At 27.8% G+C, this 13,269-nt stretch overlaps 2 protein-coding genes across 3 annotated transcripts; one reads left to right on the forward strand and one right to left on the reverse strand.

Annotated features, from left to right (window-relative positions):
- Nucleotides 1-24: 24 nt before the first annotated feature.
- Nucleotides 25-3,534, forward strand: LOC107068545 (ribosome assembly protein METTL17, mitochondrial). Of its 2 annotated transcripts, XR_001476020.2 has the most exons (10): nucleotides 25-424; nucleotides 548-701; nucleotides 795-1,203; nucleotides 1,282-1,435; nucleotides 1,556-1,699; nucleotides 1,777-1,863; nucleotides 2,122-2,260; nucleotides 2,339-2,477; nucleotides 2,568-2,756; nucleotides 2,842-3,534. XR_001476020.2 is itself a non-coding variant. In XM_015325060.2 (9 exons), the coding sequence occupies exons 1-9, from the start codon at nucleotides 359-361 to the stop codon at nucleotides 2,644-2,646; spliced, it is 1,371 nt and encodes a 456-aa protein (XP_015180546.2). In that variant the 5' UTR covers nucleotides 25-358; the 3' UTR covers nucleotides 2,647-2,800. The 2 variants fall into 2 exon arrangements, 1 of the variants encoding a protein (XP_015180546.2); XM_015325060.2 differs by lacking the exon at nucleotides 2,842-3,534 and having other exon boundaries at nucleotides 2,568-2,800.
- Cyp303a1 (Probable cytochrome P450 303a1) lies at nucleotides 2,858-6,701 on the reverse strand. Its single transcript, XM_089171860.1, is given in 8 exon segments — nucleotides 2,858-3,039; nucleotides 3,129-3,267; nucleotides 3,359-3,476; nucleotides 3,551-3,927; nucleotides 4,075-4,255; nucleotides 4,397-4,790; nucleotides 5,641-5,892; nucleotides 6,602-6,701. Coding segments are annotated over 8 exon segments (1,728 nt in total). The 5' UTR covers nucleotides 6,687-6,701.
- Between the last annotated feature and the right edge of the window lie 6,568 nt (nucleotides 6,702-13,269).

Consider the following 13,269-nt stretch of genomic DNA (forward strand, 5'->3'; position numbering starts at 1 on the left):
TTATATCAAGAAACAACGGTGCACGTACAATATAGTTTATTTACATTTAAACAAATACACAAAATTACATAATTTATATTTATAATATTATTTAAATAATCTTTGTTCAAACTAATTTGATGTAAAATAAAAGATTATAATTACTTATAAATATAATAATTGTATAAAGAAACACGTGGGGTTATGAACACAAATTATGAACAGGAACAATATATAAACATGTTCAATATATGAAAATCATGAATAATATATAAAATGATAATAATTGTTAAGAAAATTTCTTACAAAAGAATGATCAAAAGATGCTTTGATATTTTTTATAGGTTAAAATAAACATTATTTTCTTTTCCTTGATTATATGATCTTAGAAAAAACATATATTATGTTAAACATGTATTTTCTTCGACGTATACCAGTGCGATTTGTAAGTTAAAAATTAATTATATATAAAAAAAAACAACACATAATGTGTCAAACTTGACTTGTACTTTGTATAGTATAATTATCATATAATGATAATTTTAAATATATATTATCATATTTATAGTTTTCATCCAAGCCAAATGTAAAGCTTGAAGACGATTTAAATAATTTGTTAGATCAAAAATTATTAAAGCATCGACATCATCCTGGAATTATAAATCCACGATTTGTTGAAGTACCCAATTGGATTAAGGATTCAATTAAAATAGTTTTAGATGGTTTGTAGTAATTTTTATCTAAATATGATGATAATAACGTAATATATATATTAGGTGAACTAATTATTTTCTTTTTATATGTATTCTATAAAGATTCCAATATTTCTAACGAATATTTATGGAAAGGTGGACAAAAATTGATGCAACATTTACTCGGTAGACATATAACAATCAAACAACCAGTTTTACCGAATGAAGAAAAAAGAATATATGATTCTATGAATCCTACAAAATTATATGAAATAGTTGATGATACTAATATTAATAATGATAATACGAATAATGATTTTAAATTGGATTATCATGAAAAAGAGAAATCACATCATTCATCTAATATCCCTCTCAATTATAACAGACAAAGTTGTTTGTTATATTTAGTTGGTAGAAGTCAATTTGAATATTCTGTTGTATATAGGATTTTGAATCAAATTAAAACGAAGGATGTCGATTTTAAACCAAAAACTTTATTTGATTTTGGATCTGGAGTTGGAACAGTTATGTGGTATATATTAATTTTATTGTATAACTATTAAAGATATATAAATATTATAAATAATCATGAAAGATATTATTAATTTAGGGCATCGTCACAACTTTGGTCCGATTCTTTGATAGAATATTTTGGTGTAGATACTTCTTCTCATATGAATGATTTATCCGCAGAATTAAATAACCATAACACTCATCCTATCAAAAACGTATTCTACAGACAGTTCTTTCCTGCGACTCCTGTGGTATAATTATACTATTTTATATATATATATATATATATATATATATATATATATATATATATATACTCTGTTTTATAAATACCAAATGAATTATTGTTAATTACATTTTTATGGTTATAGCCTCTTTATGATATTGTTGTTAGTTCATTTTCTTTATTGGAATTACCTGACATTGAGAAACGTTTCGATATTGTACAAAAGCTTTGGGCTAAAACACAAAATTATCTTGTTATTATTGAAGATGGAACAAATGCTGGATTTGCAGTATGTATTATAGAAATTTATTGAAATAATATTAATATTATTTTTACACACAATTAATATCAATCATCTTTTTACAGGCAGTAAATGAAGCACGTGATATTTTACTCTACAATCCTTCGCAGTCAGATAATAAAAATGATAATAATATTCATGTTTGTGCACCTGTAAGTGATCTCTTCTATTGTTATTATTATTGTTATTAATTGACATTAGGAACTCGAAAGTTCATTGTCGCAAATACGAAATCTCGCCAGTGGTCCTGTCCGTGAGCATGATCCCACCATTCTCGTTCTTCGTAGGCTATTTCCTTAAGATACTCTTTTATATTATAGAATATATATTTATTCAAATTATTCTTAAATTTTCAAACTACAGGGATTTTTTCTAATACAGTTAATATTTTAGAAAATATTTTGTTTTAGTGTCCTCATGATATGAAATGCCCGAGATATCACACGGATAATACTCCTTGTAATTTTGACATTTCTTATTACACATTACCAGTGTCAGGAACTTCTTCTTTAAAAAAGAATCGTTTTTCTTACGTCGTATTGAAGAAAGGTAAATTTAATTATAATAAAATATCTTCTTTATTAATAAAAAATATATATTGTTATAGATAGAATATTATTTTTTTAGGAGCACGATCAGATAGCGATAAACAATGGCCGCGTATTGTACGGCCAGTATTAAAACGATCCAGGCATGTAGTATGTCGTACATGCACAGCTAATGGGAAATTAGAAGAGATCATTTTCACTACATTCAAATATGGAAAGTTAGTATATAATGTATTTCCTTTTTTATTGAACTTGTGGATAAAATAAAAACATCAATAGCGTTTAATTATTAAATGATATGTTTACAGAAATGCATATCGTTGTGCAAGAGTGAGCAAGTGGGGAGATTTGTTACCAATAGAAATCAGTAAAGATAACGCGAGTTAATAGACTTTATTATTTACTATTGAAATAATAAATGTAACAAACTTACAGAAAAAAAATGTTCAATGTTTTAAAAAATGTTTACTTATTTTAACAGTTTAATGAAATGATAGGTACAAAGTTTTTGTATAAAAATAAATTTAATGATACAACTGCATTTTTAATATTGTGATTAAAATCGGTTCTATATTTTTATAGAAGATTTATATATGGATTAGATTCTAGAAGTAACCAATACTTTAAATGGTTTTAGACCAATAGTTGCACCATCAACAATATCTAATGTGGATGGCTTTTCTCCAGGAACTACAGAAAACGTAAATCTTTGTAAGAGAGAAGCTATTATAATGAATAAATTACTTCTTGCTAATGTTTCTCCTAAACAGCGATGCCGACCTGTTATAAGTATAAATATATTTATCAATTTTGTCTTTCTTTTATATTATCTTTTTTATTATTTTTCATTGTATTTTATATAAACGTACCTAAGCTAAATGGACAATATTGATCTGGTTCAGAAATTTTACCATTCTTATCAATAAATCTTTCTGGTCTGAATTCTTCCGGATCATTCCAAGAATTGTCCATAAGTAATCCATTAAAATTAACAATTATCATTGTATCCTGTAAATCATGCAAACAGTTATATTTTATTTGCTGAAAAATAATGATTTGATTTTATTTATAAATATATTAATATAATATAATATCATACCTTAGGAATTTTATATCCCATTATAGACGTATCTTTTAATGCTCTGTGTGGTACATTCATAGATCGTCCCGCAAACATTCTCAATGATTCCAAAGCAATTGCGTTTATATACGTCATCCTTTAATTAAATCATACACACGTTTAATTTAAATATTAAAATTATCAAAAAAAAAGAAGCAATAGAAATCATACCTCGGCCGATCAGCTACTGTTGGTAAACGTTTACAACCGATAATTCTATCGATTTCTTCTTGCGCCTTTTTTTGAATATCGGGATAAAGTATCAAATAAAGAAAACCAAAACTTAGAGCTTTCGATGTTGTTTCAGAGCCGGCGACGAAGAAGTCAACACAAATACCTAACAGCTGAGATTCTGTAAATAATATATGATCTTAATTAATAATTTACTATATAATAGTAACAATTGTGTTATGCATTTTAATGCAATTTAATATTATACCTGAAAATGTTTCATTACACTCATTGGATTTTAGAGTTGATAAGTAAACGTCTATCAAATTTTTTGGTGCGTCCAAATCAAAATTATTCTTATGATTGTTTAATTCATCCTAAAAGAAATATAACTTTAAAAATATATGAATCTGTTTTAACATTTCGAAAAAAAAGAGCAAAAAACAAATAAAACATTTTTTCCTAGTTTAAATAATGAAATAATAAAATAGTTTCGTGATATTCATAATTTTATTTATACTCACAAGTAAGAACAACCAGAGTTGTTGATGCACCTTTATAAATGACTGATAGCCAGAAAGTTTAGGAGCGATTAATCTTAAAAATGGAAAATGACTGAACGGTGCACCTATCATATCGATCTCTTTAAAAAGTGTATTAAAGATTTTTTGAAGATACATCAACTTCTCGTCATTGGTATTGAATCTATTTAACGAGAGAGAGAGATAAAAAAGAGAGAACTACTATAAATAATTATTTTATATATTAACTAATGATTATATAAAAGTGTTTATATTTAATTTAAGCAATTTAATATTTGTTAATTGTAAAGTATTTAAAAGTGACCTTTTACCAGCCATCATTCTCCATAAGCTGTTTAAGACAGTTACACCAAAGGCATCGGTTCCTGATATGATTATTTGCTTCGGATTTAATTTATTATTCGATTTATAATCATTTATTTGAACATTTAATTTTTTATCAATATCACACTGGTCCATTACATTAGATTTAAGCGTTTTCTTTTCATTATCGATCATTTCATATAAATTATCATCGTTATTATTATTAATATTAATATTTTCTTTATTAATCAATTTCTCTAAATATTCGACTAATTTCGTGGCTTCATCCTCTACAATTTCAATCATGCTATTTCGACCATATCCAATTTCTCTCAAATGACGAATGATAAATCTTCGTTGTTCTATCCACAATTGACCATCAACTAAGATAAGACCTGATAAAATAAATATTAACTTAACAAATAAAATTATTACATTATTAATCGTTTGCGTACCAGAGGGCTTTCAAAAAATATGATTGAGACAGCTGAATTTCACGATAGTTCCCGTCAATCAACATGTCCTGTCCCGTGTGGGGCGTATACGACCCCCACTACACTTTCTTGGAATTCTCATTGAAAAACAAAGAATTATTTAAAAAATTTTTAATAATTCCTTAAAAATTGATATTATTATTTTGTTATTTAATGCGTATTAAAATTTATATCTTTTTCCTGCTAATTATAGCTTTGTAGTATTGAAAAAAAAAATGTAAGTTTAAAAATCAGTCCAAGTGCGTCCCATTACAAAGATCAGTTCATTTCTCTTCCAAACGATTATTAGATAAAATAACTTGTATGCCTAAAAGATTGAAGGACTTTGAGACGCATAAATGTCCCCATAACAGTGCATCAGCAACAACAGTGATTTCACGATTGAGTTTTGAATTGATTGCAAAATTTTTCCGACTAGGACAAGCCGACTTTTCCGACTTCCCAGTCGGAGCGAAAGGATTCAAATGTGGGTCGTATACGCCTTGGGTGATCTAAATGGAAAATTTTCAAAAATTGCTGTGAGACACGAAACATTTTTGGCACTTTCACTACGTGAAAGTATCGAAAAGAAGCTGAAGAGACCAATTTGCGTATTTTTAATTATTGGTGAGCAATTTGGAAGTATGTCGTCAGTTATCTTTATTAACGAAATGCTCTGAGTTTTTTCAACAAAAAATCTGAAGAGCATAAAAGCGGCCGCCCATGGTACTCAAACGGATAAATTAATAATTATTATAAATAAATAATTCACCTCTTCTTTCTCCACAAGTTCTTACTTTGTACATAGGACCAGTTGGTCTACCCTCGCAATCAGGATTCTTAAGCATACAATTGACGCTTTTATAATCGTTCAATATTACTATACGATCGCTACCAACTTTTAAACCAGTCACTGATCCATATTTTTTACAAAGTAAGGAAAAAGTTTTATACAAATATCCTGTGTCTTTTCGTAATTGTGCTATTTCCATTGCACAGCCAAGAATTGGCCACCATTTAGGACCTATTCATTAATGATTTTTAATAATTTAATTAAAGTTTATCATAACTGTCTCACATACATTTAATTCGAGCATTTTGTTTATTAATCTAAGAACCAGTGGCCACCAGACACTGCACATAGTTTACCAAATTTTAAATTTCATTCAATCAATCTCTATACATAAATGTGAGGAAAACTAACTAATGTAAGTTCGGTGGCGATCGTTTGTTACTCTGGGGATATTAATTTAATAGAAGAACAGTTACAAAATCTGTTCAACGTCATTTAGAAGTTTACCTACCAAATGTATAAATATATTCTTTCTTAACCCATTTGCATCGAAGCGCGGAATAATCCGCGAGCCGTGACTGTCGACTATCACCAAACGCGGAATAATCCGCATAAGAAGCATTTGTTTTTCTATCTGTAAGCACTTGAACGGTGATACCGGTCAGTCGTAAGTTTTATGTCTCGGATTTTTGAACAAGGAAGACTAATTCTAGTAGTCATGATGCAAATGGATTAATTCCGTAAACAATTATTATGTTCTTTTATCGAATTCGTATTTCACTTTAAAATAATAAAAAATACAAATACACATTTCAATGATAATATTATTTTTATCGTCATTATACTTTGGTATTTATATTATTGTATTTAAGGCAAGAAAAATATTTATAATGCTCGAACTAAAATGATAATATTGCAAAAGTTTATAAAAATGATATACCTGGTGGATATCCTTCAGGTTTGCGTGACTCCAAGTACAATAAAAATATTGTTATTATTAAAAATAAACCGACTATGACAATCATTCTAAAAAAAAATCGTGAAATATAAGTCAATTGTAAATTTGTAAATTTTACAAATTACTTTATCACTTATTGAAAATCTAAAATACTTCAAAAGTTATACTGCGTTTTTAGTATGTATATTTAATAAAAAACTGCACAAAAAAATATTTGAACGGTGTTTCGGTCGATTGAATGATACTCGAGTCAATGGTTTATTCGCGATGCAGAATTTCAAACTGAAAGTAAAAGACACCATAAGAGAATACACAGATACTATAAGAGAAAGTTGCATACGTAAGAAATAAGGATACACCTTTACCTGTATTATACCATATTTAACGTCCTGCGTAACAGTAATACTTTTAATATACTAAGAGAAACCAATGATTAATCAGAATTTGATTATTACAATTTAAGATAATTTTTTTATCTATAATTTTAATTTAAAATTTAATAATGCTTTTAAAATATTATTGTTATAATTAATAATATATTTTACTATTATTATACTAACTAAAAAAATCCTATTGACTCAAAATTAAAAAAACAAGCCTAACATTACAAATAAATAAGTCATTTTTAACAATGCAATATTACAATTTTGGTTTCTCATTAATACAGTTATTGTAAAGTTTACAAAAATATTAGAATGTAACAATTCCTAATAATAATTATTAATTTCGTATATATATATATATATATATATATATATATATATATATATATATATATTAAGATTAAAAAATACTTTATAATGTGAATTAAAAAAGTGCATATATTTATTATACAAAGTTCAAAAATGTACGGATCCTGGAAGCGCGTTTTGAGCGAGCAGAGTGCCGTACACAATGTGTTAATATTAATTTATTTCTTAATTTATCTATCTACACATCATCTTCTCACATTATCTGCATTATTTATAATTATCAAGATTTCTTATTTATACATCATTTACACGTTAACTTCATTATTATTTTTTTTCTTTTTTTCTTTTAACTAATCCTCATATTTACGGACTTTTCTTTTCTCTCGTTAAACATGGGAAAGCAAAAGAAAGTTATTTTTTCTTTAAAACTTGCTGCATATACAGGACAGGACATAACTTTCGACTCAAAGTCGATTTATTTGAAAATCCATTAAATTATGATTCATATTCTTGTATAGTACTTTCCCTTTCCAATTTTTTTCCTTTTCTTTTTGTTACATTTTTCTGGAATTATAGTCACTCTATTTAAATTTCGTAAAATCGAGGTTGTTCTCTCGGTCGGTGGTGCTGGTGTAAATTTTTCTGATTCAATTGGAGGCCTAAAAGTACTTTTAAACGAAAGATGATTCGTCGATGAAGTCAATGGTAAAACCTGTTTACGTGTGGTATCCTCAACCTCATCTTCATCTTCATCTTCATCTTCATCTTTCTCAAATGAATGAACGGTGCTTATTCCTTCACTCGTTTCAAACAATGAAGTCATTTCTTTCTCCGTTTTTTCTTCAAATTCACTGTCTAAATCGTCTTCGAACATTTCTTTCTCCGTTTTTTCGTCAAATTCACTTTCTAAATCGTCTTCGAACATTTCCTTCTCTCTTTCGAATTTTTCTTTTCTTTCTTTCAAACGTTTTTCTAATTCCTCCAATTCTTTTTGCTTTCTCTCTCGTTCATCCCTTAAATTTTGTATCTTTTTCTCGAATTCTTCGTTCATTAAAGAAGATTCAGTTGTTGGTTCTATACTGGAATATTGCAATTCAGTTGAAGTATATTTGATACTATCGCTTGATGATGTTTCGATCGTTTGGGTATCGTCAATAATCGATTTAGAAAAACTATCAGAATAAGTAGTAATGTCAACGATATTCTTCAAATGTTTGCTTCGTTTTTTCTCTTCCCATTCTTTCTCTCTTTCATCTTGTTCTTTCTCCATCTTTGTAATATCTTCCATACGTTTCTCCAATGTTTTAATCTCACTTATAAGATCTCTCAACATTTCTTCTTTATCTGTTTCTCCTCTTATTTTATTGTCTAATAAATCATCCGTAGTTATGAACAATTGATCTGTAGTAGTCACTTCTATTTCAACATGAACACTACTTCCAGTTATTGTTTTAAACAAATCATTTTCCGTAATAGTTCCTATCCCAGTAACCACAGATATATTTATTGTTGTTTCATCTGGCGAATAAATAAATTTCGGAAGGGTAACGTCCAATTTAGTTTTAGGATCTGTTTCAAATTCACTTAATGTGTGATCAGGTTTTTTAATAGAACTTTGATCAGCCCACCATTCTAAGTGTTCTGTGGTGTAAGTCACTTTTTCTGTAGTTAAAGTGTACTCTTCGATGGTAGAAGTTGGAGAGGTTGCTAATTTAGTCGTCAAAGTTTTATCGAAATCTTCGATCGTTGAAATAGTCGTTGAAGTTTTGTATTCTTCTATTACAGTTATCGTTATTATTTGAGACAATGTTGAGTATGTTTCTATTGGGGTAAATGTTGTAGTCGATGAAACTGTAGGGACAATTTCCCTGTCAATAATTTCACTTGTAATTTTGTCTTCTATAATTTCAGTAATTTCAAATTTTGGAGTAGTTTTTACACCAAACAACTTTTTTGTTTTTCCCTCTTCTTCATATTCATACCAGCTTGTAATAGACTTGTTCTCGTCTTCATATTCACTTTCTTCATCAGCTTCTTTGTAATCTTTGCCATATTCCTCATCATAAAATTCTTCATAATCCGTACTATCCGTTTCCATTTTCATTTTCTCCGCGGACATTGTTTTTAAGGTTTTTGAAAATTCAATTGTAGTAAATATATCAATGGTAGTGCTACGTGCTAAGAATAGATCAATGTCTTCCATAGTAATTGCTTCCAATGTCGTAGGAATTGTCGTATACATTTGTATAAATGGTATGGGTGTTGTTGACGTATAAGTTTCAGATAAAAATATATCAATTAAAGGTGTTGTTAGTGATGCTAATGTTTCCTCATCTAACTTAGTAGACGTAATTTCAAAATCTGGCAATGTGACTTCTTGAAAAGTTGAAAAAGTCGAAGTTAAAAATTGTGAAATTATATCGATCATTGTACTCGTTTCTTCTTCCAATTTGGTATATGTTGTTATCGTGTAAATTGATGTTGGTGATGTATCAATCTCAGATAACAAGGGAAACTCTGTTAAAGTTACAAACGTTGTTGTGCTAGTCGGTTCAACAATGTCATCCATTAATGTAATCATTTCTGATAAAATTGTAGAAGGTAATGAAACTGTACTCTCTAATAATTGATCAGTATATGTCAATGTTGTTGAGTAGTAAGTTTTAGTAGTAAATGTTTCAAAAGAAGAAATTGTAGAACTGTATGTGCTTTGTATAATTACGGAAGGTGAAGATGTACTTTCTGTAAAAATCAATGAACTTGATTGCGTTGTTGCGCTAATGGGTTCAAAAATATCTTCTGTCAATGTAATCATATCCGTTAACATTGTAAAAGGTAATGGAGCAGTTGTTTCTAATATTGTAGGTGTTGCCCTATCGATATAGTAAGTAGAAAATGTTACTGATGTCGTTGGGAAAATGTAAGTTTCACTTTCTATTATAACAGTGGATGTTTCTAAAGAAGATTCTGTTGAGCTATATGTAGTTGAAGTTGGCAATGTCTCTGTTAATGATTCTTCTGTTGTTATATTTATAATTATTTCAGGGGTAAAAATAAAAGTAGTATCAGTTGTTTCCGTTGTAAACATTTCAGAATATTCTTCTTTTTTTATTGACAACGTTGTACTTTCTAAATAAACTGACACAATCGTCTTTTCAGTTGTATAAGGCGATGTAATTAATTCGATCGACGTAAAAGTGGTCGTCGTAATGATCTCGCTTATTTCTGTTTCTATCTTTGTTGTTTCTTTTATTAATTCTGTGATAGTTGCGTTTTCAGTAATTAAAGTCATTTGTGACGTTTCTAAAGTCATCGTTGGTTGCGTTGTAACAGAAGTTTTCATTGTATAATCTGTAGTCATTAATCCTGTTTCCTCTGGTAATAATAATTCTGTTACATTTTCCATCCACGTAGTCTTTTCTTCAACAGGTAAGATTTCTATAGTTGAAATTTCTGTAGTTGAAATTTCTGTAGTTGATATCGAAGTACTCGTGTACTCTGTAGTTATACTTGTCGTTTCCGTTGTACTTTCTGAAATTGTACTGGGTAAAATACTAGTCAAAATCGTAAAATCTGTAGTCATTGCAGGTGACAACGTTTGTGTTATTTCTGTTGTTGATTCGGTAGTAGATATTGTGGTTACAATTGTTGATTCTTCTGTGATTACAGTAATCATTAATGTTGAAGTTTCAATTATCGGTGCTAATGTAACGGAAGAAGTAACATCAATTTTTTCGCTTGTTGTAGTGAATATTGCATCTATTTGCAATTCTTCCACATGAATTGTCGTTGATACTGTGCTGAACGTTGTTACATTCTCTTCATAATAATCAAACCAATGATGAGTAGTTATTTCAGGTTCCTCATAATCGTCCTCATCTTTATCAGTACTTTCTAAATCATCATCTATGAAATAATCATAATCTGCTGTGCTTTCTTGTGTTACTCCACTTGCTAAAGTACTTGATAAATGCGACTTAGAGTAATCATAATCATGATCATAATCATGATAAGTATCAATTTCAGTATCCTCGTAATCATAATCTTTATCATCATTTTTTATATTTTCATCAATGAAATAATCGTAGTCGGGTGTACTATTTTCAATCACTTTTTTCTGACCGTTCGAATTATTGTACATTCTTTTGATTTCTTTTCTTCGTTCCTCTTCCTCGTGCATTTTCAATTCTCTTTCAAGAAGTTTTCGTAAATTCGATGATTTGACGTTTCTGATGTTATAGTTGTCGACAGTTTTGACTGTAGTATAATATTGATTTTTGTTTTTTAAATTTCTTAACAATAAAGAACGTTCATCGACGAATCGTGGTTCGACGTTCCTTTTTTTTCGAAAATACGATTTATCCGAAAATTTGTTCTTTCTTTTTGAATCTTCATTACGATGCATTTTATAAACTCGAACATTTCCTAATTGACGTTTAATATTACGTGGTATTATAACCGATTTTAAATTTCTACCCAATCGAAAATGTATTGGTATATTATTATAGTCTTCATTATAATTCCTCATCAAATTATTTTTACTTAAATTATATTTTAATTGAAATGATTTTTCAAAGTTACGTTTCACACTTATCGAATAATAAACTGTGCATAATCCTACGTCAATACAAATATATCCTGGAATATAAATCTGAAAATATACGCATTCGCCATTTTGATTGACGTCAAGATTGTCAGTTATATAAAATTCGTAATGTACGATTAATTCGTCGAACTTAATAAGATCGTAATCGATAGCTTGGAATTTCATTTGTATGAAATTAAATTTGATGCTCTTCGATAAATTAGACAATTGATTGTCCATACAATTTACATTTAAAAAAGTAACTTTGTTTTTCTCAGTAGAATCGTTCATTGATGTCTCTAAAAAATAATTCTTGTTAGGATCGTTCATTTTGACTATTACAATAAATTGTACCGTTTATTATGAAAATAATATAAGTCTATTTTTTAAGAAGAAAAAAATGAAGAAAATATAACTCTTTGATGTTTTATTTATAATTAATAAACATTATTGTTTATAAAATTGCTTTATAATAAACGGTCCAGTATTGATGAATGCATACCTGATCTCGAAATTGGTTTCACAGAAACATCTTGATTACAAATGATAATTCGACTTTTGTTGTTCCTTGTAATATTCACTCCTTGTGTGGAATTTCTTTTTATATAAATCATAGTGTAAAACATGATGAGAACAATAATTCTCATAGCTTTATATTGCTAATGCTTTCAATCTTCATCATCAGATTGTTTGTTTAACTCTTGTACAGTTTTTTTATATTATAAACAATAGTCACATAATTCATTTGAACTAAATAAACTTTTTGTTTTCAGATAAATTAACGATTAATTAAACACTTACACACGTACATAATATTAAATTAGAATTGTAACAGGACTTTAGGTTTGAATAAGTAATTCAAATCAAAAACTGACATACGTTAGATCGATAATCGAAGTTAATTTAAATCGAACGTCAAAATTGTGCAACTTCAAACAACACGTCAACATTTTCGATAAATATTACGAAATACCATAAATTTCATTTTTTTTTTTTTTAATGTCATTCGATTGGATCAATTTTAATTTTAATTGATCTCAATTCATTAAGTTAATTTTTCGATAGAAATTAATTATGATTTTATGATGTCGCGGTAAATGATTTTAATTATAATATAAATATTTATTATAATAATTATTTTAATTTATTTATTAAATATTATATAATATTATTTAAAATATATTTAATTAAAAGATACTTGATACGAATAAAAAACCTTTTATACATTAATAATGTGTAATCGTTTAAAATTAACACATTCGCGGCCGACATATTTATATCAGCCCATCGTTGTATAAAATAATGTCAATATGTTTATTAAAAATAAAAAAAAATGTCATTTAAAGTGCATACGTCAGTAATTTCAATTATCG

Source organism: Polistes dominula, unplaced genomic scaffold (genome assembly GCF_049000335.1).
Source record: "Polistes dominula isolate Pdom_NZ unplaced genomic scaffold, Pdom_raw_medaka contig_28, whole genome shotgun sequence".
In the NCBI taxonomy this organism is placed as follows: domain Eukaryota; kingdom Metazoa; phylum Arthropoda; class Insecta; order Hymenoptera; family Vespidae; genus Polistes; species Polistes dominula.